General features: G+C 33.2%; 1 protein-coding gene across 2 annotated transcripts in view; it reads left to right on the top strand.

The window, feature by feature from the left end:
* LOC129268947 (E3 ubiquitin-protein ligase TRAF7-like) overlaps positions 1 to 24522 on the top strand; it is a 50271-nt gene extending 25749 nt beyond the window's left edge. For both annotated transcript variants that reach the window (XM_064105122.1, XM_064105121.1), the window contains 9 exons: positions 4518 to 4559; positions 5713 to 5835; positions 14744 to 14948; positions 15370 to 15409; positions 16391 to 16624; positions 17092 to 17211; positions 19096 to 19227; positions 20186 to 20305; positions 21735 to 24522. In XM_064105122.1, coding sequence (XP_063961192.1) covers positions 4518 to 4559; positions 5713 to 5835; positions 14744 to 14948; positions 15370 to 15409; positions 16391 to 16624; positions 17092 to 17211; positions 19096 to 19227; positions 20186 to 20305; positions 21735 to 21746 — 1028 coding nt within the window. In that variant the 3' untranslated portion in view covers positions 21747 to 24522. The remainder of the gene's footprint in view (positions 1 to 4517; positions 4560 to 5712; positions 5836 to 14743; positions 14949 to 15369; positions 15410 to 16390; positions 16625 to 17091; positions 17212 to 19095; positions 19228 to 20185; positions 20306 to 21734) is intronic.
* The last annotated feature ends 3046 nt before the right edge of the window (positions 24523 to 27568 follow it).

Here is a 27568-nt window from a genome sequence, read left to right as displayed (position 1 = left end):
AATCTTTTCACCCAAGCATTAACTTTCTCACCAGGGATGGAGTATATTAGAAAGTAGAGTAGTATGATGATAGAAAGCATAGAGAATGCTGTGATGATGAAAGGGAGAACACAGGAATGAAGATTGGGAGGGGAGGTGATTATCGGTTTTAATTCAATGCCAAGTTTGAAGTCAGCCTTCAAGCTCTCATGCGTTTGAGTGACCATTTCTTGGCATAGCCCAATAACTAAAGTACTCATAGATTTCCATTTCCAATTAAATAAATCCTTTCTTTCCGCTCTTCAACACATCAATTTGACCTACAGCCAAATCTGCCATTTATTCTCTCTCTCTCGCTCTATTTCTAACACGCTTTCTCACACACACAGTTCCAAACTTTCTTCTCCTTGTTACCTTTTCCTCTTTATTCTTCTCTCTCTTTCTCATCCTTAAACACACTCACACAATTACACACTTTCTTTCTCTCTCTTAGCTCTCACACACAATTGTTTACTTTCTTCTTTACGCTTTTCTCTCAATCTGGGTGTGTGTGTGTGTCTTTGTCTTTCTCTTTCTCTCTCTCTCTCTTGGTCTCTTGCCTATCCTCAAACACCTCATCTCTTTCCGGAGTTGTTTTGCAATTAGTGGCAGTAATTAATTAGTAATCAATTCCTGTGAGCTATCCTTGATGGTGATTAAAGGAGCACAATCCCTTTAGGATGTACACTGTAAAGGATCTCTTTCATTTCGTTTTGACCTGATTACAATACACGAAATATGAACTGATATGCAGTGGTGATTGAAACTGTTTTATTTCTCTAACTGTGCATGAAGGTATCCTCAAAATACAAAGACAATCATCTTAATAGTGATACTACAATATATTCTGCATTCTGCATTTAATCCTCCAAAATATACATTTGGTTGTGTACGATTAACTTCTTATGAAAAATATGTGCCGATCTTTTATTCCATTGTTTTCTACCATTTGTTTGATTTGTTTATATTCATTTGTGAGGTTTATAAGGGATGGGGATGAGAGATAATGTGGAACTGTCTGAAACATATTTTACAAGTGAAAACTTGAAATTTGACAATAATCATAAATACCAATCAAAATTTGTGTGATGAGGTACTTCTGCAGTGCTTTTTTTCTCAATCTGAACAATCCTATAATATCAAGTAGTATCACCTATGATTTGGATATATACAAGCTAAAGATTAAAACTCAATTGAGAATCTTGATTGTGAGTTATAACTTTTTATTCTAGATCATCCTTGGGAATTGATATTCATTTTTAACAATTAATATGTCTGAGATTTAAATTGTAAAATCACAACAAAATTTGCAGGCCTCCTTAAATACGAACATCATGTGATCTTACTTGATTGGTTGTAAACTATGTGATGATGAGTTATGATTCGTCCATTTCTGAGAAATGAAACATGAATGTGTTTATCATTTAATTAAGTAGGATAACTGGTTAACATGTAGGAAGTCATTGATACAGGCAGTGTTGGCTTGGTTTCAAACTGTGTCATTAGTTTAAATCATCATTTACTTTTTACAGGTACTTCTGGGGTTGATAAAAGACTTTTTGATTAGAAATACTTGATTTTTCACCAAATCAGAAATTTTCACCCAATCAGAGATTCTTGATATTTGACTAATCAGAAACTTTCTAAAGAAATATTCTTGTTCAAAGAATTATTCAACAAATCAGAAATACACATGGAGTTCTTGGATTTGAATTTTTAGTTGTGTTTGAAGCCTTGTTTGATGTCCACTTTTATTTCCCTCTTCATAGCTCTGTCCGCAGTAATCAAAAAGAAGAATTATTCAATGCTGGCTAACTATTAATTTAAAGGATCTTGCAATTCTGTGATTCCTACGATCATGGGACCATTTTCCCCTTTGTCATCAAGGGGTGTGTTCCCAGAATATTTAACTTTTTAATGAAAACAGAATATATAATGGATTAAGACAATAGTCATAAAATTGTCATGTGAATGTTGGCTAAAGCATCAGTGTCTGGGCAAATAAATAGATCAAGTTCTTAATAGTCAATTATAGAAACTTATCTCCATCAGAATGTTCAGTGGTTTGTTTAACAAATTTTGATAAAAATAACCGATTGAGATCAGTAATGGATTTAACACTAGGCTTTGTTGAAGTGTCCTCATGTGACAATAAGACTTAGCAATATGGGTGTAGACCTAATCAATTTTGAGCAAATGATTCCTGATGAGTCTTAAGCGAGCTCATCAGGTATTATTACAAAGATTTAGTCAAGGCCCTGGGTAGTGTTTTGATGAGAAGTGCTTACTTGGTAATACACATACCACCAATCAGTTCTGGGCGATGATTATTAAAATGAATTGAATAATGTGAGAAGTATGAGTCAATAGGTTATGGCATCTTCTCTATTGCCTGAAGTTTAAGGCTGCATCGTCTCGATCTGAATGCGAGGAATTTATCAGACTTTGATGACGGGAAGCGTAACCAAGTTTAGGAGGTAATGTCCCAGCGAAGTAATGTAGACATGTCATAATAGAGTTTATCCATATTGGAAGTTAGAGGAAAGGATGGTTTGGGAGTAAACGATAATTGTAGAAACTGGCCACTGCATGAGTCATGCTGTCAAGGAAAGGGGCTTGCTGTCCAATTTGAGAAACACCCAGGCATTCTCATGTATCCTCTGGTAGGCAGTCCAGTGTTACCCTCTTCTTATTCCATTAGTGACATCGTTGCAGAGGTACATTGTCAAGAGGAAATAATGTCCACACCCAGTATTGTTCATGCCAAATCCCAAGAGCTCAAATCAAGACCACCTCCTTGATTAAAGACTAATCTATCACTTCCTTTTTCTATTATCCCCTACATTTGTCTACGCCCTTCAACCCTAAGCCCTATTTAAACAAAATACATTTGGCATTTTTTCGGCAACGATATCCCTCTAATTTAGTTCCCCCCTCAATCATTTACACTCTATCACACTCTCTTTCTGAGCTGTTGATGAGCATATCTCTTCGGACGTTGTTCGCAATTCTGGAGGGGGCGAGAAAAGAGGCTGTGACCATAATACTTTCCTTATTGAAGGCGGTGGCTCTCTTGGGATTACACATGGGTGCAGACACTGGGACATACAGACACTATTAATTCTAGTGTAGCTCAAATCCATGTTTCATTTCCAGTTAGATGCTCCGACTCTGATCGAAACGAGGGCAGCAGTCAAGTTACCTTCTCATTCCTTGTAGCATTCAATAGGAGGACTTGATTACATTTCTATCACCATTTTGGTCCAACCTTTATTAAACACCCATCCCTGATTGGAGCTAACATTCTTTTGATTCTCACACGCTTTATCATCTACACACCGTGCACGTGCACTGCTACTTAGGGGCGTTGCTAAGGTGGTGTCCTCGTTGCTAAGGACTGGCTGTCACTGACGCTCTGTCCACTTTTACATACAAAAGCTAAGGTGGAAAACATTGAACAACAGTTGTTACCGTCTGTCTCTTCTACTATCTCACCATTACATCATCAGCTGATATCCCCATACCAACAAACTTTAGGTTAGCTCTATCTTATAGCTGATTTTTCTAATTTACATCATTGGGATATATTTCTTTTTCCTTCAAGTTTTTATTAATTCATCGGTAAGTATCATTATTCAAGATTGAAATGGCTTCATCTTTATTTTTCATTGATGTAAAACTTTTGATTTCTCAGATCTTTTTCAATTGTATTTTTATTATGTAGTAATGTTTGCTTAATTGATTGATGATATATGTTTTTCATCTTGAATATTTGTGGTCTTATCTTGTAGCAAATTCATTTGTATTGAATATAGGTTTGCCATGTTTTTGCCATGTACTTCTAAATCTTTTTTGTTACAAAGAATTGTAGCTGATCTGATTCTTCATTTAGGAAATATACAAAATATCCCTTTGGAAACCAGGAGGGGCACATTTATTAATCAAGTAGATGATGCATGCATTAGTATGCATTGTTTCTACAAGACATTTTGAAAAGACGCATACATGTATGTTTTAGGTCATGATGTTGCTGGCTTTCTATAATTGTGTTTGATTTGATCAATCGTATCTCTTTTAAAACAGGCCCTAGCGCAGCAATTTTTGTACTTTTAATTGTATCATTGACACTCTCTGGATAATATAAAGCTTTATTGTCTGTTTATTTGTGCATGTACTATTTTCATGAATCATTAGATAAGACATTATTCATGTATTCAGATTTCAAACTCAATCATATTTCTGCAAGTGCTACCTAGCAACTCCGTTCTTGATTAAAGGCTAATGCTTAAGAAGTATTTGTATTATGATCATTATTCATTATTACGTTGGTTCTATTTCCTTGGAAAGGGTAACTAACATTCGCTTCAGTTACTTTTCTCATTTATTATATGCAGTCAGAAAATCCTCTCTATATCATACTTTTCCAGGGCATTTATGATGAATTTTGTTCTTTCCATTTAGATCCTCTCATTATTTTTATGTTCCTCTCTCTCTCACAGACTACATGGACGATAACATCAACCGAGTAGAGAAGACGATCGGTAAGTTGGAATTTATTACAACTGTATTTTAAAGAGCAACAAATAAGCATTTACTAGTTCTTGGTTATGTACTGGACAGTTATGAGTTAAGTTGAAATCATTGTTAACTTGGAAATTCAATGAAACAAATTGTACATTTTGTGCACGGTGAACATGATGTGAAACTACATGTATCTGTGTTTAATATCTTGACCTGATAATTTCTTTCATTACATCATTTCAAGTGAGAGATGAGTAGATGATGTAACAATCTTCCATCGAAGCAGATCAAAAATGTTTTGATAATGTCTAATTTTTTCTTTTCCTCTATTTTTTTTTCAATTCTTTCTTCCATCTTTCTTCTATGTTCATACTCTCTTCCTCCATATTTTTATTGCATCATATCCAAGTTGTTTCATACTTTCACATTGTCTTTATCCAACCCTATATATTTTATATTATCCTATTTGTCAGCTTTGGATATTAAAGGACAAGTCCACCCCTAATAAAAGTTTATTTAAATAGAAGAAGAAAATCCAACAAGCATAACACTGAAAATTTCATCAAAATCGGATGGAAAATAAGAAAGTTATGACATTTATAAGTTTTGCTTAATTTAAGAAAAACAGTTATATGCACATCCTGGTCGGTATGCTAATGAGGGGACTGATGACATCATCCACTCACTATTTCTTTTGTATTTTATTATATGAAAATGAAATATTCTAATTTACTCCTCATTGTTCTCTGAAACAATGTTTTATTCCTCCCTGAACATGTGGTATTTCCATTGTTCTAACATTTTATGGTTCAGTTAAGTTGGTCCCTAATGTCAAATCTGTAAAAATTGAAATATTGTATATTTCAAACGATAAAAAACAAAAGAAATAGTGAGTGATGGACATCATCAATTCCCTCATTTGCATGTCACTGAGTTGCGCATATAACTCTTTTGTGAAAAATAAGCGAAACTTGAAAATGCCATAACTTTCTTTAATATTTTACATCCGATTTTGATGAAATTTTCAGTGTTATGCATGTTTGATTTTCCTCTATTTATTTTAATCAACATTTTTCTGGGGTGGACTTGACCTTTTAAGAACAATGACTTAAACTTTAATTATTAAAATCAATCATCATTCTCTCCTTGTTCTTTGCTCATCTTCTCCTATAGTTGATCTGGATGAGAACCAGAGGACGTTCTCGGAGGAGCTCATCGACCATGAGAGAAACTATACCATGGTTAATAGAGAACTCTCTGTCATCAATGCTAGGCTTAACTCAGGAGCGGCTGGAGGTAAGACTAGTTTCTTTGCTTTCATTGCCACTCATTGCAATATAACCTTCAGAAACTTCTTCCAAAATCATGACTAAATAACAATTATCCGTCGTATTTCGAAATTGTTTCAATTGCACACATACTATGCCATACACCCTTTACACTGCATATCATTGAAAGGTTTACACTGAAAAAGTCCCTAAAATTGAAAAAAATACAACACAGGAATACATTTTTAACATATATTCTTGGGCTTTGGTTGGTCTATCAGATTAAAGTAGAATTTTTCAACAGAATGTTATGATTGAGTGAGCCTCTCCATATCTATTAAAGGTCGCAGAAATCAGTTTTCACGCTGTGTCAAGGGAAAAGGGTGAAAAACCAAACTGTCGATGCGTTACATATCTCTCTCTTTTAAGAATACGTTTAGTCAATGGAAATAAAACAGATACATATTAACTATGTAAAACAACTTTTCTACCCGAATGAACACTTGAACCCAAGGTAAACATGTTCATGCCAGCTGGATAAGAGGACATGAAACGAAACCAATCAATGTAAACAAAACCATTTCCGGTTTTTCCAGCATGTTCTGGTATTTGTTTACGTCTTATTACAGGCAATAAAGCAAGATTTCAACGTAAAAAACCTCTATAATGGTAACGCTTAGTTATAAAGTTAGATAACTGCATAAAATAGGATGAAAATTGATTGACTGATGCCTTCATTTACCTGTTATCCAATGTAAAATAAACTGAGTCTAAAGAACATGAACTGTATTGAATAAAGACTGTGCCACACCCTTTTTATATCTGGATAATTTGAGAGCCATGATGATAGATTCAGGCAGCCATTATCCTTAATCATCTGGACACTTTTGATGTGGGCAGCTATTATCATGATCACATGTACAGAGATGTGAAAGGAAATGAACATGGTTATGTTTCATTTTGTTTCTTCTCATGTTATTCATGTTTGAAGAACAACATTGATCATTTTCTGCCATACTTCCCACCATTAATCACCTTAAAGAGTGTAGCCAAGATCATTTCCTATATATTAGAATTTCAACTTTAGTAATTAAAAAAATATATATATATATATCTGATGGAAACATCGATTTTATGAAAATATCTTTTCACCTCTTTGTAATTAATTTGAATCATTTCCAGGTTATAATTTCAACTAGAGTAACAAAAAGATATAAAATCTGACTGGAACATTATCAATTCTCTGAAGATATATCTTTGCACCTCTGTGTAGTTTAATTTGAATCATTTTCTAAAATACATTTGCAGATCTGGTAATAAAAAAGGTTTTTGAAAAAATCAGAAGAAATCCTTGAAATTCTCTAAAAACAATATTTATCTATATCTTTACTTTATGTTTTATTAGAATCATGTTCCCAATGCATCGTTCTCATTTTAAAGTGCAAAGAGGCATGCAATATTGTTTATTTGAAATGCCTTATAAGATTATATTTGAATATTGTTAGTGCACATTTCTTATGAGGGATGATATCTTTTGCATAATATCTTGAGAAGACATATATTTCATATCAAGTTCATTGCAAGCCAAGAATTGATAATACACACCATCCTGGGAGGAGTGAGAAACGCCCTTTCACCCTTGAGATGTTTACATTACAAGCAATTTAAACAACTTTGTCATGTTGTCTGAACACACCCCAATTATCTGTCTGAATATTGAGATATAATTGCAGTATTCATATGCCTGAACCGATTCTATTTTCTGAGAGAGTTCTTTAGAGACGTGCATATCATCTGTCTAGTTGTATTGGTCTACTGTCAATGTTAACTGAGGAGGAGGGTTTAGAAACACCCTTATACCCTTGACATGTTCACATCTATCCTAGATATTCCATTCCAGGCAATATGGCGTATTCAGCCTTGTTGTGTGAATGACCCCTATTACCTCTTCCTGTACCTTTTCAGATTATCTCATTAGATGTCATTTCTCATTACTGATCCAAATGTCAAATACAGTATTCAAAGGGAGTCCAGAGAATAAACTTATACCCCAAGTACAAACATTCTATTGTGTTATGACAGAATGCTTTTGAAAGGCTTCAGATTCCAAGGTGTGAAATTATTTTATATTTTATTTTGTTTTATTGCATCTAAATTCTCCACCTGTTGCCTATTAGATTTTTAAAATGAATTTATTGAGATAGTTTTTTCTTTTTGATATTTTTCTACTATTCAAATTCAATTCTCTTTATCAAGATTTAGTATTTTGGGGTTTATTTATAGATTTTTGGTTTTGTTTTGTTTTACGTGAATTTGGCATTTACCGAACTAAAGAAAAGGAAACATTCAACATTCAACATTCAAATCATGTTTATTTATTTTTAGTTTGCTATTTACATTAGAAAATAAGGTATGTACAGCAAAAGGGTTAATTTCATTTTCATTTTCAATAATTACATTGTAGATAGTTTCTTCAACAAATTTGTCGTATCAATCATATTGATAATCAATAATTTAGAAATGTTCATCAGAAACAAATGAACATGTGAGAAAATTTGGAAGTACTGGTTGATATTAACTAATCCCTTATGTCATGATTTTTGTTAGATTTATATATTTTGAATCATTCTTGGCATTTGTTACTTGGTTTGAGAGTGTGAAACCCATGCAAATTCAAATTGACACATCTCATTTTATTCTCCTAACTCACGCCAAGCCCATACATGATTCGCACGTGATTTGATTTGTTACTCAATTTTACAATTGCAAACACTCTTGTTGAGTATCAATGATATAAAAGGAGTAAATGATTGACTGAAGGAACAAACAACAAATGAACGATTTGGTAATGAATTAGTTGATAATGACCCCCCTCCCCCCATAAAAAAAAAAGAATAGAATAGAATTATGATAATGAATAAATGCAAATTAGATTGGAAAAATATCAATCAATTGATCAATCAATCAACCAAGCAGAGAGATGAACGAAATGGAGATGGCCCGGGGGGGGGGGGGGTACTTAGATTTGGTTTGGACGGGGGTGTGCAGCTGAAAGTTCAAAATCCATACCCATTTTTACGGGTCATTTTGGCTAAAAAAGGTACCCCTATTAGGGATTTATTAAAATCTGACAAGCAAAAAAAAAAAAGGTTATCACCCAAAATTAGAGGAGGATATGGACCCATGTTTAAGGCCAGTATCTAAAAATCGGGGCCATGTTTAGGGATTTTCCAGCATAAACCATACCTTATGTTTAGGGATTTCTTCCAAAAAAAGTGACCCATTCCACCGGCACATCCCAGTATGCCTTATTTCGTAAGTACCCCCCCCCCCCTCCCCTGGGAAGATGGAAAAAAGAAAGAGAAGGAGAGGAGGTACGATATACATGTACCATGGACACTTTGTGGTAGGGCCCATGGATATACCATGGACCCTGGATATACCGTGCGTGAATGAAAATATGTCATTCTTGATATACATGTAGGTACATACCTGGTGTTTATCAAACTAGACAGCAAGCTTAGGGTGTAGGTCCCTAGACAATTGATCCATAGATCCAGAGAAGTTAAGACATTGGGACACGCCTTTCTCAATTCAATTGAATTCCAAGGACTTCAAGCATTAACCAAGATTAGGTAATGCACTACCTGGAACAAGATATGAAAGAAGAAATGATATAAGACAGAAAGAAAGAAGGAAAGAAATTCATGAGGAGCAGAAAGCTTGTTTATGAAGAAGGGAATGAAGAGAGATAGATAAACTTGATGGAGCGGCCCACAAGGCAGTCAGTGGCATTCAATGGTAAAAAAAGAAATGGTAGAAAATACAAGAGAGATTGAGAGACAGACAGAAGAATAACGAAGTCAATAGATTAAGAACTAAAATGGAGCATTTCTTTACGACTTTGCTCTTTATTATAAATGTCTGTTCTAATTATCTTGCTTGAGCACAATAGAATGCTAAGCAAACGTGTTAAGATGAGATAATATAACGCTGCCTGAAGGAAATGAGTGTTCCTTAAGAAAACCCTTACTGGTCCAATGTAAGGCGTGTCTTCAGACCTGTCAAACTTTGACAGCACATCTTGACAATATCAAATTCAAAACATCAGCCTACCATTCAAACATTGACAAATTCTACCAAATTACCATCACATGGGCTATGATGTTCTCCTTCAAATTCTAGGATCAGATTCTCATTATCCAATAACGACCAATCAAATTGAGAGATTGTATCTGGTATTCTTGGCCATACGGTCACACCTCCCTTGATTAAGATTGGCAGTGTTGAATTATGATACTTTATAGAATGGGTGATTGCTCTATGATATGAAAGCTGTAAGTATTGACAGGGAAAGTTGCTGACTCACTTGACGTGTCCTGTTTTTCATGTAAACCCAGACAAATTCAATTTATAAGTACATGTACTCGCTTATAACATTTCTACTCATAGATGTAGATAGAAGAATTGTATTCAATTTCAAGGCTATACAAATCATTTGGTTCAATGATTGTTTGATGTGTTTCAGCTCATTTTGAAACTATCTTTGAAAGATCATAATCGTAATTGGATCTGTCTGGCAGGACTTGATTTCAAAATATAGGTGAGGAAAAGAGATTTTTCAAAATATCTTGAATATGCATTTTACTAGTTATAAAGTAGATTTTAGGTGTTTGGTAGGGAATGTTTTAGTCAATGAACAAATTAAGACTGGAGGCTTTCATTTACAGGGTGATACTTTGAAATTATGACCGTAATAGAGATACTAGTACTAGACTGGGGAGACTTTCTAACTTGAAACATGCAATGAATGTTCTGAGCTGTAATGAAAATGCGTGTGGACCATTGACTTGTCAACACCATAACATTTCATACATATACAATTAAGCTAGGTAATTGTCTTTAGTAGGAGAATCATAAAATCACATATTGTTTTGGAAGTGATTAGGTATGGTTCCACCTTCCTATGAGTTTTACATGTACCAATCACTCTAATTCTAGCATACACAGAGACTGGATCTCGAGCTGTACATGGACATTTTTTAACATAAAACATTCTCTTTAAAGTGGAGATCGTCAATATGAAAACTGATCAGGATACATTTATTTGCTTATCTGAGTCTAGCTTTTTGGAGCTCTAAGATGAACTTGCTCGTCAATAATCAAGTATGTAGGAATATCACATTAAATGTGTGTTTGGGAGGATAAATGTACCTGTACAATAGTGTACAGTTTAGATCATTTGTTCATTTCCTTCATCTTAAGACTGTGTTCAGTGATAATTTGGTTTTCAAAGAGAAAAACTTCACCAACCAGGACAAAAATACTTTAGGAAATGGTTCTAGTTATCTTGTTTATGCTGTCTTACCCCAGGCTTGGGAGATTATTATTACACAAGTTAATATGAATTATGCAAGTATTCCTTGTTGTGTTTGACGGTGGTTTCTAATTAGATCTAGTTCATCATGTGTTTTTTTATGCAAAATATATTATGAAAGTGGGTGTCGTGTTTTTTGAGGAAATGGTGTAATTTCAGCCCCCTTATAATTATCACATTAAATCATAATCTAGATAATGGACCTTCTTAATTTGCCATTTAAAATAAAATATTCTGTGGATATCTTTGTTTAGAAACGTATTATTTTGATTGCTCTGTGGTAATTTTTTTTAAAATCATTTTTATACAGCTACATGTATATAAACTGATGTATGATTGATACCAATATCCGTATGTAGCCACTGTGAAGAGTTAAATATTGGGATCAAGGGGGGCGGGTTGAAGGAGGTCTGATACCATTAAAACCTTTATCAAATTGTTTTGAAATTGTAACATTGAAGCTACATAGTCTTCCATTTTGGTTCATTTATGGGATCCTTAGAGGTCAAACCAAACTGTCACTTGAAGGGGTCAAGAGACAGAATGAGTAAAAGTGGAATGACATCAGTATGATGCGTGTGTTTTGTGAGGGGGAACGTCAGGGACAGAGGATTATAAGGGATTTACAGCACGCTTTAACTTCACAAACACGTTCAGTTTGAGAAATCTTAATTATTTCTGAAAAGGGATTTGCAGGGCAAAGCTCCCACGTTACTTGATACTCATTCACTCTTAAAGTCAGCATTAGGCTAATTTCCGCTCCATGGCAGTTGAAATATTGTTTTTAGGGATTAGTTTCTGTTTCCAGTCCACAACAACCATTGAAAAGGATCGGTCTCAAATATGTCAGGAAAAATTAATATTTGTAATTGGTTGATGACTTTATTACCCTAGCTTGCAACCATGTGTGAATGTTGAGGTCTTCCTATTAAATAACATATTATTGGCATTTTGCCATTGAGCATGGTTCCTTTTACTATACCATAGCTAAAAACTTGCTTTCATACTAATACGACGGTCACATTGGTGAAGCTGACTCTGGACTAATCAAATCTATTATGTTATTACCAATGACATACAATTAGTCCTTTTGGAATCTTTTTCATTGGTGTGACAGTACAATAGCATTTTGCCTACTTCATTCCAAGTATGTCTCTATTTTTGTTCTTAATCCTCATGATGAACTATAAATATAGGAATATCTCACATTTATTTTCATCAGTACAGTAGACTCATTTTGCAATGTTTGTCTGATATAACCCTTGTATACATGATTGCCCCAATCAAGACAATTTTCTTTAATCTCCTTTGTGTTGAAATTAATTCAAAGGTGTTCATAAACCAAATAATATCAACAATTTAGAACAAGGTGATTACACTACAGGGTTCTTTGCTTTCCAATTGATAATATGCATTCATAAAATCAGATCTAAAAAAGCAAACCCAGAATGATACTACAGTTCAAGATTCTAATACAGTGAAAGGTACTGTATATAGTATTATTCCGAATAGGTAATTCCTTGATGTTTTGAAGAAACCAAATAAATGAATTATCTCATTTCTGCCAAATTCCTTCAATAATGAACACTCTCTTGTAATATAAATTATCTGTTCCCAGTCCTACCATCATAGTTCCTTATCCTCTCCAATAGGTGCTTGTAAATCAAAGCGATCATCAAAATTCCTATTAATTTTATACAAGAACTTGTTTCGGCCCAAATACTCAATGAATCACTTTTCTCATTCATACCACCCAATCCAGACCCTTTTAGGATAAGTTCTCTATGAGGCTGTTCTCACTACGTTCCTAAAACTAGTTTAGTGGAAACTAGTTTAAGGCGTAGTGAGAACGGTCAAAGCGGTCTTGGAAGCGATCTTCCAAACCAGTTTGGAAAACCACCTCGCGATGTAGTTTTCAAGATCGCTTTGCCTTGTTAAACTGGTTTTAGCGTAAGTGAGGACACAACCGTTCTTCGGGAAGCGATCTTCGCACGTTTTGAGCGCGCTACTCCACACGACAGGTGTAGAATGCCTATGCTGCGGTTTAGAATTTCGCGCAAACGTGTCACCCCACTGAGAGCGTTTCCATAGCAACAAGAGCGCTTTACGTGAAGTGATTTTGAAAACCACTTTCATGTGATCAAGTGGGAACGCTAGCAAAGCGATCTTTCAAAGTGGTTTCCTGAATCGGTTTCCAGTAAACTAGTTTTAGAAAGCGTAATGAGAACGGCCTCCTAGTTATGCACATTTGAAATCCCTAGCACAGCAACCCAACAATCCAAGCACCTTACAGCTCCATTGCCCAATGTTTAGGGTAGAAGTTCATATAATTACTTTCACTCTGCAAGTATACTTGAGCCAGATGAAAACTCCCTGTAACAGTTCTCTTACTTTTGAAAAGTTTCTACTATACTAACTACCAGGAATTTTATTTTGGGATATTACAAGTAATTTGCTTTCACACTGGCAAAAAATACTTTGTATTTTTTTATCATTGTAGATTTCCCTATCAGAGAATGCCAGGTATCCTCAGTATTTGAGTGTGTGAAAGCAGCATGTAATATTAGACCAGTCTTCCATATCACGCGCGTCATGTAGACCCCCCTGGCGTTACACGGGCATTCCACTCTGATGGCTAACACCAAAGAGCATTAACACTTGAAGCCTTCTAATTCATGACGTCCTCTCACAAACCAACTCTGTTTCCCCTTCAGAGTATCCAGTGTTTGATACACAAACACTCTATCTCCTGTAACATAGGAAGTATTTGGTTTAGGAGTGAGAGTATGAGGAGGGGGGGGGGGGGGGTGGGATGTTTGCCAAGAAAGGAGGAAGGTATCGTAAAATGTGCTTGCTGATTGAGGCGGTGAATGTAAGTCTATGAGGTCATCACTGGTTCATGAGATAGCCAGTTCAATAACCTCAAGAAAATGTTCAAAGAAGGACTCATAGGACTCCGTAGGTGTATTCAGAATGAAATTTGTCATAAGAAGCCTTACTTACATCAATTGATGATGTGAAAAAGGGAAAAGGTAAATAAATAGTAAAGAGCAATTGTAGGCCTAATGTAAATTGCCATATAACATAGAGCTCCTTTGAAAGTGAGGTTATACACATGAAAAACAGGACCTGTTGCATAAAAGTTCTATTATAGTAATTGCGCCATCTAATGGAATCCTTGATTTTGATTGGCTATTCATCTTTGTTATAGTAAATGTATTTACCATTGGTTGAAATAGTTATTGTGATAGTAGCTTTTATGAAATGGGAGTATACTTTCTCAAGTTAGCTTGGTTTAGGTTCATTCTCAATGACTACATCTTCCTTTTCTTTGATAGTGTGTGTTTTTACCCCATTGCTAAGAATGCTTAAAAACAAGTAATCAGAGGACTTGCAGTTTAAGATCCTCTTGCAGTGACATGGTAATGAAGATAAATGTCTTTAAGTAAGATAGAGCACTAGTGCACCTTGTAGTAATGAATCCCAGGGCTTAAGATCATGAGACAACCACTCTCCCGAATGAGCTATATAACGTCTCCTATTCTTTATCTTCCTACAGCTTATGATCCTCAACAGGTCTACAAGTGCAAGGGAACGTTTGTTGGACACCAAGGTCCTGTGTGGTGTCTATGTGTGTTTGGTGACCTTCTCTTTAGTGGTTCTTCAGATAAGACCATCAAGGCTTGGGATACCTGTACCAACTACACCTGTCAGAAGACGTTAGAAGGTCACAATGGCATTGTCTTGGCGCTCTGCACACATGGGTAGGTCTCATTAAAATAGGTTAAGGCTATGGAAGAACACATGAAATTACCACAACTTGTGGAGTGTTTCAACATTTTTTGTCAGACAAGTTGTCAGATCTGAGATTTTTCCTTGATTCCTGTTTGCTGAGAAGTATTGTTACTCTAGTAACTGTCTGATAAAAGAGGACTTGTCGGATAAAACGACCGAAAATTCCTTTCATTAAACGCTCCCTTAGCTAGTGTTGACATTTTTTTCCATAAGAAGATATTATGATTACTCTTATTGGAATATTAAATCAGAAATATTCCTGATTTTGTTTATATGTTAATCATTATATTATTCCCAGGAAATAAGATAGCAGCAAAATTTTTATACTGTGTTTAAGTCCTTTTATCTCACATTGATTATGTTAACTTCAATATTTTCTTTTATTAACAGTAACCGTCTGTACAGTGGATCTGCAGATTGTACAATTATGGTAAGTTCTGCTTGATGTCATTGATTTGTAACTAATGAAAGAAAATGCAGAGCTGCCAAGTAGTATGATTTTTCCGTATTTAGTACGTTTTTGCAACCAAAATATGGCAGTACGTTTTTTCTTTAAAAAATACGTTTTTTGTATTTTAAAAAAAAATAATAATAATAATTTTTTTTTTTTTTTTTTTACAAAATCGAAATTTATTGAGAAAAATCATCTCTATATGTCTCTATTTCATAAAACGTACACATATATAGTTATTAGATCAATGTAATTTCAGGTAACTTGTTTTTTTTTCAATCATTTTGTAAAAACCAGGGTGAGATATACACAAGTTTCAATGTTTATTTTTTTTTTTTCATCTGCAAGAGCAGTGCACATTTTAGCTTGCATGCAGCTTGAGCGCCGTCATGGGCGAGTGCGCCAAGCATTTTATTATGAAATGCACTTTTTGGGGGAAAAATACAAAATATTTATCTCACACGGTAAAAATACTGATTTTTTTTGTCAAAATACTGATTTTGGGGGATAAGAATACTGAAAATGCAAAATACAACTTGGCAGCTCTGAAAATGGTTTTTGTCTTATCCTTTGGATTTAGAATGATTTCAGGATATACTCTGAGCTGAACAAGAGGCAGTATGTTCAGTAATTCTTATTTTGAAGAAAAAATATATGCAATTACTGAGGAGCAAAGAACACGAAAATAAGAAATGATGAATGAACAGACATCAAAGCTTCCTTTAAATAGTTATTAACCTAGATTCAATATATCTAGCGATAAATCTTTAAAAATCCTGCAGTATATATTATATATTCTTTGATATTCACTCCTATCTTTATGATGAACATTTACATTGCTCACTTGTATGTGAACTATATACAAAGCTAGTCTATGGTACATGTACATGTAAATATAAAAAGTAATTTTGTATAGAATTGTTTCTGTTTAAGTAATCTCAACATCTTTGAATATTTTAGGTGTGGAACATCGATGCCCTTGAACTTGAGAAGACAATCCCGGCCCATGAGAACCCTGTTTGTACGTTGGTGGCAGCAAACAACATGCTCTTCAGTGGTTCATTGAAGGTTATTAAGGTCTGGGACCTACATACACATCAACTCAAGAGGGAGCTTACCGGACTCAATCATTGGGTTAGGGCGCTGGTCGCCAACGGAAACTATCTCTACAGCGGTTCATATCAAACAATTAAGGTCAGGACATTTTCCTGTTATGGACAATTGAAGACTTTGTCAGAACAATTATAGTCACAAAACTTTTTCAACAGACTTTTAGAATTTTGAGATTTATGAGGATGGCTAATACTGTCAGATCAAAGGCAGAATATTCTAGTTTCTGTGGAAAATGATGTAAATGCAATAATGGATGTGTTCGATTCATCATTACTCGTGAGAAGTATTTTACCAAGTTGGTTTATTATGTAATCTATGTTTTGACCTAATGAGGATTGAATCTGGACAATCCCTTAAGGGTTGTGACATCTGATGATCTGACCCCCTATTTGTGGATTTGAATTTATTAATCTCTGTTCCAGTGTTTCTGTTTTAATTAAAGTAGTTAAAATCTTTGCAATCGAGATGAGACTGTTAATGGTTCTTATTACTCTTATTAGTGAATTTCATTAATAATAATTTTTTCTTGAATTCATTATTTGTTGCAGGTATGGGATCTGAACACATTGGAGATTGTTCACAGTCTGCAGACAAGTGGGGGCAGTGTTTATTCTATCGCTATCACCAATCACCACATCATTGCTGGAACATATGAGAACTGCATACATGTGAGTCAAAATAGATTTAGCACTATAAGAGAAATACCTCAACTTGGAATTATTATCTCAAAATATGTTCTGCAATTCATTTTTTTTATGATCACTTATTTCTTTATCATTAAAGTTGCTTTTTCATTCACTGAAAAGCTGTTCTCCTTTCCAATTACATGCACATTTTAAAAGTAGAATGGACAGACAAAGATACCAAATGTCAATACACTCATCTAACAAGAGATGCGATTGAATACAACACATGAAATCAAGCACAAGTCCCAATATACGTCTTTGATTGTTTGAAAATCAAATTGCATTTGATGTTAACTCTAGCTGGCCTCTGGTCAAGCAGATCTCATGTCAGTTTTTCCCAAACCAAAATAATTTTATACATCTATAAAATCTTCAGAATTTATCGAAATCAAAAGTCCTTGAAATTCTTGATTAAAATTTTGGTAACTGGCACTTCTATTTTACTTTGACCAGTCTTTTTTCTTTCATTATTTGCTCAAATCTGAAAATTTGGTCCTTGAATATATTAGTGATATGCATGATTTTATTGGATTTGACAATATCTGTTGCATATTTTAAATATAAGCTGACCACATAATGACCTTTTGATTTAATTGTACGATGTTGGTTTAAGCCTTTGGGGATAGTATGTCTCTATATTGTCTGAGTGGATGATGTCATTTGTTATTATATGAGTGAATGGGTCAGGGTTTGAATTGATAAAAAATGGTTTATTGTCTTATTTAATTATATGATATTAACCCTAAAGAATGACATGTATTTGAGGCTGGGGTCTGATTTGGTCAGCGGAGAAGCTTTTCTTTGGGATGTCCTAAATATGTTCTTTTTCTCATCAGTTAGTTAATAGTGCAGAGCTTGAGATCCACTGGAACTGATATTTGCCAATTTGAATGTGCTGCCTCCCAAAAAGAAAAAAATGTTAAAAATAATTATAATGATTATGAAAATAATCATAATAATGATAACAAATAAATAAAAGAAAAAAATATATAATGAAAAATGGAATGAGTTATTTAATCAATTAAAACAAACTGATTAAAGGAGAATGAAACCCTTGAAACCAGCTGAATCCATATCAAAGAGAAAAATCAAAGAAACATATTGTTGAAAGTTTGAGAAAGATGGAATGAATAATAAGAAAGTTATGAGCATTTGAATATTGAGATCACTAATGCCATGTAGATCCTCTCATTGGCAATGCGACCAAGATCTGTGATGTCACACACGTACAACTCCCTCGTTACTCTAGTACTTATTTCACTTATGTTCTCACTTTTATAGAGTCTATCACAAGGTGAGGTGTTCTCTTTATGAGAGGACAAGTACGGAGGTTTCACAACATTATATCATTGATGAATTGTTTGTCATATGATTAGAATGAGCAAAAAGAGATGTTTTGGGGTATATTTTCAGTGTCCAAAAGGGGAGAGTTGTTCATCTGTGACATCATAGATCTTAGTCGCATTGCCAATGTGAGGATCTCCATAGCATTAGTGATCTCAACATTCAAATGCTCATAACTCTTCTATTGCTAGTCCTATTTTACTCAAACTTTTGTTGATCTTATTCTTTGATTTTTCTGCTTTCACAAAAGTTAACTTGCTCCAAGAGTTTCATTCTCCTTTAATAGACAAAATTTGGAGATTTGAAAGTGCTCCCCCAAAGAGAAAAAATAATGATAAGAGTGATATATATTGATTAATAAAAAATGATATGTTAATAAATGTATGGAAGATGAAACAAAATTTTAAAAAGATAAAATAAAAAAAAAAGAAATATTTATGAATATAAAACTAACTAAATTATAAGAGTATAAACGATTCTGTAAATTTTGATATATTTTCTATGTTTGTGTTTATGTATTAGGTATGGGATAAGAATGAATATAGTCAGATTGAGACATTAACTGGTCATGTTGGTACAGTCTACGCTCTAGCTGTCATCAGTGCTCCAGGAATGACTAAGGTTTTCAGTGCTTCATATGATAGATCATTAAGGGTAAGATTACAAACCTACATTATTGATTGAATTATTTATTTATTCATTCATTCATTCATCTATTTCTTTATTTCTCTTTTTTTTCAATCTATATTTTTTTACTTATTAACTATTCATTCAATCATTTTTTTTTTTCATTTATTTGTTATTTATTCTTTTATTTATGTATTTGTTATTCATTTATTTATTCATTTATTCATCCATCCATTCTTTTATGTATTTATTTGTTATTCATTTATTCATTTCTTTATTCATCCATCCATTCATTCATTCATTGATTGATGTAATCATTATTTATTCATTCATTCATTCCACTTTGTTTAAAATTCAAATTATGTTTAAATGGACAAAAAACACATCAAAGCTGCATGTATAACCCCCATGCCATGTATTTTTTGCTTATAAATAGGAAAGCTATTTATATAAGGTGGTAATATAATGAAGTTTTATTTGATTGCATAGCCATCATGAAGATGGAGTGTGTTCAAGTATTTGTTGAAAATGGAGTATTTTTAAAGTAATTATGCATGTTTCATTTGAATTAAAGGTATTGTTTAACTTTGTGAGCAGCCGATTTAAAAAATTCTCAAACCAAGATGAAACATGTGTACAAGTGCATGTATTAGAACTAATAAACCCTGAAAACAACCATTATTGAGAATGAAAAGCTACAACTACAAGGCAAACACCGATTTTGTAAATAGGCGTCTTATAGACGCCTAAATAGTACACATAAGTGTATGGGATGAAATTAAGATGGTGTTTTCGGTCACTTTATATTTCAATTTTAGAAGCACTAAATAATTATTTTCGAACGCAATTTTTTCTGGGCTTCATTTTTGTAACATATCACAGACACAGGTGACAAGTGTGACCTTCTAGCTCAGATTTTTTTAAAGTCAAACCAATGTTAACCAATCACTTTAATCACATGTCCAATTCTTATTATCAATCCCAGGTATGGAACATGGAGAACATGATCTGTACACAGACGCTCATCAGACATCAGGGTAGCGTTGCTTGTCTAGCTGTCTCAAGAGGGCGCTTGTTTTCTGGAGCTGTTGACAGTTCAGTCAAGGTGGAGTAGAGATCGTGTACATTTAAACGTCTCCCATCTTGTTCATGCATGTTGTGTAGACCAAGGACCATAATGGGCTCTAGATGTTCAATACGATAAGGATCCACAGCATCTATATTGCACCATATTTCTGTTAAAATGTTCAATATTTCCTTAAAACCTTTCTATAGATACTTAGCTATGGATTCCTTTAAAGTCTTCTGAGATTTTGAAAACATGAAAGCAAGAATATTGTCCTTTGATACTATTGAGTCATCAATAGCCCTTATTACACATTTTATATCTTAATATAACACCCAACTTGACAATGTGAAGATGTCTATGAATATCATATAGATATTTTCATAGCATCTTACAGACTGCAGTCTTTAGAAAAATGCATAACTAATTAAATAGTTTAGTTAAGGATGTTTGGAATTGGAAATAACATAATTGATATCGATCTTTAGGGGATTAAAAAAATTGTACATGTATTTTGGGGAAGGGGGAGAGAAATTGTGGTCCTTGGTATTTGTTCTGTTTACTTGCATTTTACATAATTCCATTGTAGTCTGTGTTTAAATGTAGTGGTTATATATTTCATTTAGTCACATTGGCTGATTTTAGGTTTGATGTTGGTATCAGTTTTGGTGTCAGTGTTGGTATTGGTGTCGTTGTTTGGTGTTGGAAGCACAATTCATATTGCCTTTCTTAGTTCCAGCACCTAAGGTGAATCTACACCTAGTGGTGCTATGCCAAAGTAAAATCAACACAATTCCAACACCAAAGTTCAACACTGAACCTGAAATCATCCAATGTGTTTCTTAAAATAGAATCTTACAAACTCCATTCAATATCTCGATCCACCTTGTTATATTCCTTGATTATTCATTGGTGTATACAATGTATGCATTGCAGTCTCATGTCATTGCATTTGGATGTGATGGTTTTGTGAAATGCTTCGTAGAAATAAAAGAAGTTTTATCCATATTAGTTGCAAGTAAAGAAAACAAGTTTGATAGAGATTTAACAGCTGACTAAAATGAATGAAAACTCTTTGAATTCACCTTATATGCTCCTTACCCATATTGTTCATTTGTTTTATCAGTTGAATAGTATTAATTAGCATTATTTAGTGTTTAGAGACCTTCATTTATTCAACTTCACGTCAATAACAAATGCTAAATTCTCATTTGAATTATCTTTCAGCCAATCAGATTCCAGATTATCATAATACTGTATTTAAAACCATTACTGTATTATCATGATTTATATAGATGCAACCTATCGGACTTTGGGACTTGTGTTACATTTAATAAAGAAGGAACTGATTATAAAGACAATTTACTGTAAATTGATATTGACAGAAGCTTAGAAATCATCTTATTTCATTTCAGAGCCAAAGTTGGTCCAGGATTTCTAATTTCTCTTTGTTTTTTTATTTTGTCAGGTTTGGCAGTGAGATGATGACACTAGGATATGATTGAGATGTCACGACGTCATTCCGCGCCAGAAAGAGGAAACAGAGGTCAAAGGTCATAACCTCAGACCTTGTAAATTATTGGACATTGGAGACTGAAACAAAAGAGATGCTTGATAGAAATAACTTTTTACCCACCCATCTATTTAAAAGTGAGAATTTTCAGATTTTTACTTTTAGAATTTATAGGATGGCTAATCTATTAAATAAGTTTCAAAACATTTTTTTTGTATAAAACATTTATTTTGAAACATATGGGAGATTGTGAAGAAAAGGAAGCTCCAATGAATATTGCTTCAAAAAATGAACTTTAGTTAGAAAGTGAGTGTTGGCCGAGAGAAGACTGTCATCTCTAATGTGTGTCCCCTGTCGTCTAGTCATTCCCTGCCAACTTAGAGTGGTCAGTTCCTGTCCACTTATACATCAAACCTCATTAAATAAGGGTGTTCCACAGAAATGTGTTCGCTCACCTCATCTGTTCGTGTAAAGCAATTTTTGTGACTTTGCATCTTTTTTAAAATGTAATATGTTTTATTCCTATTTTTAAGCAACTCCTGTGTTGTGTATTAAATTCAGATTTGTATTTATAGTTAATTATTATTATATAAGGGTTCAACATTGATGTAAATTAGAGCGGGGCATTACCCTTTTCATGAGTGTACATGTATGTACAACAATTGTATAGTAATTAATACATAACAAGCGCCTTCCTCTTAATATTTGAAAATGCTTCTTTTTGTTTGATCTCTGGCTAAAAAAATTCAAGTTTGTATTTTCCCGACTCCACAGCAGCCTGTGATGGCCTCATGAAATTTATAAGATCTTGAGTTTTCAACATTATCTTTTCTCCTTCTAGCATACAAAATAATATATCATAATCTTATCAACACATTCTTGTCTTGATCAATGATACATTATCTGTTATAAATGGGGCTTTGTTTGTATGTTTGTTGGTTTGTCTGTCTGTATTGTAGAGGAAATGGAGGGGCAGTTGTGTTGATAGAACTTCAGATAGAATATTAAACTGTGGTATAATTGATCTGTTTCAATGGTGATCCCAGACATGCAATTTTGTAATTGGAACTTATGCATATTTTTGTATCTTTGAATTTCTGCTCAGTGAGAGTATTTGATTGCACACAAACATGACAAAGAACAATTTATTTTGTTAGGTTTCATTGTAGATGGTGGTACTTTTGTTTAATCATGTAAGAGAAAATATGAAATTAAGAGTTATAAAATGTAAAAAAAAAAATAATGTAAACATCAACTACTTACATAATGTACATTTCACTAATCATTTCATGAAGTTTTTTTAAGGAAGATGTAAATACAATGCATTATTATTTAAATATATTTGTACAGGTAAATATTAACTTGAAAGTTATGTGTATATAGATTATGTTCCCACAAAAAAAAAATTATGAGATGTAAAAAATTGTAAGAATTTATTTTGTTAGTGAGAATTAGTTTTTGACTTGCATGTACAAGCAACTGCTCCAATTTTCTCTCAAATATATGTATTTGCTTATGCCATTAATCTTTGTTTACATTTTTTTAAAACCTGCTTTATGGGTTTTTTCCCCAATTTACACAAAAACTCCCATTCAGTCAGGGAGAGATTGGTATCCTTTCATTCTTCAATTAATTACCCTCAGTTATATTTCATCCGTAAAGAACGGATAATTTAAGATATTTTATTCAAAAGTTTTTGTACAAATCTGGATATCGATATTGTCTTGCATATTACAAACATTTTAAGTCAGAAATGGTGCGTGAGGATGGTGCTTTTAAAGAATTTCAACATTTTCAACATTCTCTGTAAAGTTGCTGAATATATCCAATTTGGTTGCATTCATGAATTATTTTTGTTGTTCGCAAAGATATTTCAATTTTTATTTTAGGACAAAAAAAACAGCAAGTAAGTCATTTTACTGTAGTATGCGTAAAGAAAGGGACAGAAATTTATATGCATTTGGTCTTCCTCAACAATTTATACTTTCATTCTGGTATTTCATGTAGTAGTCTAAGGTGCCTTATTTTATATAGGTACATGTACATGTATATTCTATGTTCTTTAACATCATATATTTACATACTCATAAGAATAAATATACATTTTCCAGATTTTTGACAATCTGCTGACTAATGGTATCCTCAAGTACAAAATTTCCTATTAAATCTTATAGATCTTTTAAATCATGAACTAGAATTCATATATTTTCCTAAATGATTATGGCCACAGCTTCAATTAATGATAAGTTGAAAAGATATCAAGATTCAGACAATAGACTATAATTGTATTGAGTGAATATGTGAAATAATTATTTATCAATAATTTCTGTGCCTTTGAATTCAAACCAGTTGTCTTTAATCAGTGATATATTTCATATCACATGAAAATGTAATCGATTCCTTTGGAGAATTTGTTTAATGATTTTGAGTCTAACCTTTGCTTAGAAAAAATACAACTGATTCAAATTATCGTTGGGGTCTTAAGGAAGTAACAGGATTATTAGATTTTGTATGTATTAATATATATTGTATTTCTAATAAAAGTACTATGCAATAGAGTGTTATTAAGTTGGATAGTATGAATTAAGTTAAGGGTCTACGAATATAAGTATTTCAAGTTATTAAAGTAATTTGAATTATCCAAATCTCCATTTGTAAAGTTACTACACTTCTGAAATGCATGTATGCAACTGGTGTATTTTTTTGTATAAAGGACACATTAAAAGAACAAAATGGAAATACATGTACATTGGATGTTTTGCTCATTTATGTCAGAGTTCTACTTTATTATATATCTTTTTCATAATTATAGCAAGTTACAACGATCACTGATTGGTCATGCATAGAGTTGGATAATCGGTACAAGAAAACAAATGTTTTCATATAATTTTCCACTGAACAACAATTTCAAGAATAACATAATAACATTTTGAGGAATAATTTATTCCTACATGTATATAAAATAGTGGCTTGAGAACATTTGATCTCGTTGTAATGAATTGGAAGGTTTATCATGACATCATGAGATATGTGTTCAACAAATTATTTCATCAACACCAGAGGGACAAGCAGGTACATAGAGAAAAGAGATAGAGGGGGGAGAGACAATGATAATGTCTAGAATCTAAAAAAAAAAATTACAATTCTTATGAAATTCTGGGATATCAAATCCAAGAAAATTCAACATAGATCATCGATGATAATTTCATTTTCTGCTCGCAATTGAGACAGATAGTTTTTAACTTCTTTTGTAAAAACATGGATTCACACTGCATTCAACATGCAGAATTATTGTTGTTTAACTTTTTTTGAATGGATATATTTCTTATTTCATAAAATTCATTACTAAAGACATACTGTAGTGTGACATCATTAATTCTCTAGAACATATCACCCATGTTGTGAATTTAACGAAAATTCAAAATATCATAACTTCGGATTTCAAAACTTATTTGAAGAAATTTTTAGTGTTGTGCTCATTCCTTCTTTCAGTATTTCAGCATATTTTCACAAAACTTCAGAAATTATTCTTAAAGGCCCCGTCACATCGTTATGTGCAAGCGTTGCAGATGAGTTGCAGGCAATTACCAGCGACAAAGTTTTAAGCATGTTCAAATCTTTTTTGCAGGCAAATCAGACTTGCATGCACTCCTGTAGGCAACTGCATGCAAGATTCGTAAGAAAATAATTTTCAATACGGGCGGCCTACGGAGAACAAAAGCGATCACCTGCAAGGATTGCACAAAATAATCTGACTTCAGAGGTAAAAAAGAAAGAATAACACACCAAAATGATTGCATATCACACTAATTTCAACTGTAACTGGTGTAGTCCAAATTGTGTACATATACATTACACACATAAACTTACGTACATATACAAGATAATTCTTTAAATACATCACCATAGAAATATGGCTAATATATAATGTACATTAACACCAATTATTGCACTTCATATTTGGGGGAATATAAATCTTTATAAAAAATGGCTTATGCATCATCAGCATTTCATGGAATATCAGTATTTCCATAATAACATGTACTATTCATTATATTACAAAAATCCCAAAATATAAATGATATTTTTTAAATTAATCCAGCAGGATGATATTGCACTTAATTGTACATGTAAGTGACATTGTATAAAATATAATTGTATTTCACATTACATACCTTACATAAATATTTATCAATGTCAGAGCAACAAGGCCACTCGTCTCAAATTTATAGAAATAAACGTTTAACAACAAACAATCAAGTGTTGACCTGGCTCAATCCCATCTCTTGATCACAAAAACTTAAATGATGTCAAATGAAAATGAGTATGATTCAAATGGATACAGTGATATGGCGTATATACACTCCAGGGGTTGCTTGCACAAGCAGTTGCATTTAAACACAACTCACAATAACAATTGCAAGTCTAAAATACGCACCTCAGATTAGTTGAAAAATCAAATTGTGTTTTACTTTTGGAGCTGCCTTAGATTGCATCCTTTACTACAACAGACCCCAGAATGCCCCATGGTCATAAAGCAACTAACTTTCAATCATTAAACACCTTTGATCAGGGCTTGATCACCATTTTATTTGTATCGATGATCATGCCAAGACAGGTGATCCACAATGCAATGCTTTCTTTTCTATTCAACTTGATTCTTTTGTACAACCACTGGCCTTGACTTCATTGTTAAAGGACAAGTCCACCCCAACAAAAACTTGATTTGAATAAAAAGAGAAAAATTCAACAAGCATAACACTGAAAATTTCATCAAAATCGGATGTAAAATAAGAAAGTTAAGGCATTTTAAAGTTTCGCTTCATTTCACAAAACAGTTATATGCACATCTTGGTCGGTATGCAAACGAGGAACTGATGACATCACTCACTCACTATTTCTTTTGTATTTTATTATATGAAATATGAAATATTTTTATTTTCTCGTCATTGTCATGTGAAATGAAGTTTCATTCCTCCCTGAACACGTGGAATTCCATTATTTTAACATTTTGTGCTTCAGGCAAGGAGGTCCTAATTGTAAAATTTGTAAAAATTGAAATATTGTATAATTCAAACAATAAAAAACAAAAGAAATAGTGAGTGAGTGACATCATCGATTCTCTCATTTGGATGTAACTGGCTCGTTCATATAACTATTTTGTTAAATAAGCGAAACTTTGAAATGTCATAACTTTCTTCTTTTACATCCGATTTTGATGAAATTTTCAGCATTGTGCTTGTCTGATTTTTCTCTATTGATTCAAATCAACATTATTCTGAGGTGGACTTGACCTTTAAGTAGCAACCAGGAATTCATTTATGTCACTTCATACAGCCAAGGAATGTTTTTAAGTTTTGTTTCTACTACTGTTACCAGCTGTTTTAATCGGTGACTGACATTCATGCTTCGGTGACAATTACTCCGGGCTTTGTATCCTCTAAGATGTAGGGTTAGTGGTTGCAATGGGGTTTTATGTTAGGTTTAGGATAGGGTATCGTGTTAAATCCAGGGTTAAATCCATCAATGTGTGAAATTTGCAGCGGAGCAATTGGTGCTGGAGCAAGTGTCATGTAACCGTTTCCCTCACCAAGCAACCACTAGCCAGTTAGAATTGAGCATAAGGGAAACCAGAGTAGCAATAACCATACTTCACTGCACTCAGTAGAAAATGTTCATCTATCAAGGACATAAATCGACTAATCCACCTTGTTTTCATAACCTCGCCAAGAATCTTTTCAACCATTGTGGATTATCACATATTGGATTTTCTAGTTAGGCCTACATTT

Source organism: Lytechinus pictus, chromosome 10 (genome assembly GCF_037042905.1).
Source record: "Lytechinus pictus isolate F3 Inbred chromosome 10, Lp3.0, whole genome shotgun sequence".
Taxonomy (NCBI): Eukaryota; Metazoa; Echinodermata; class Echinoidea; order Temnopleuroida; family Toxopneustidae; genus Lytechinus; species Lytechinus pictus.
This window is presented reverse-complemented; position numbering and strand designations above follow the sequence as displayed.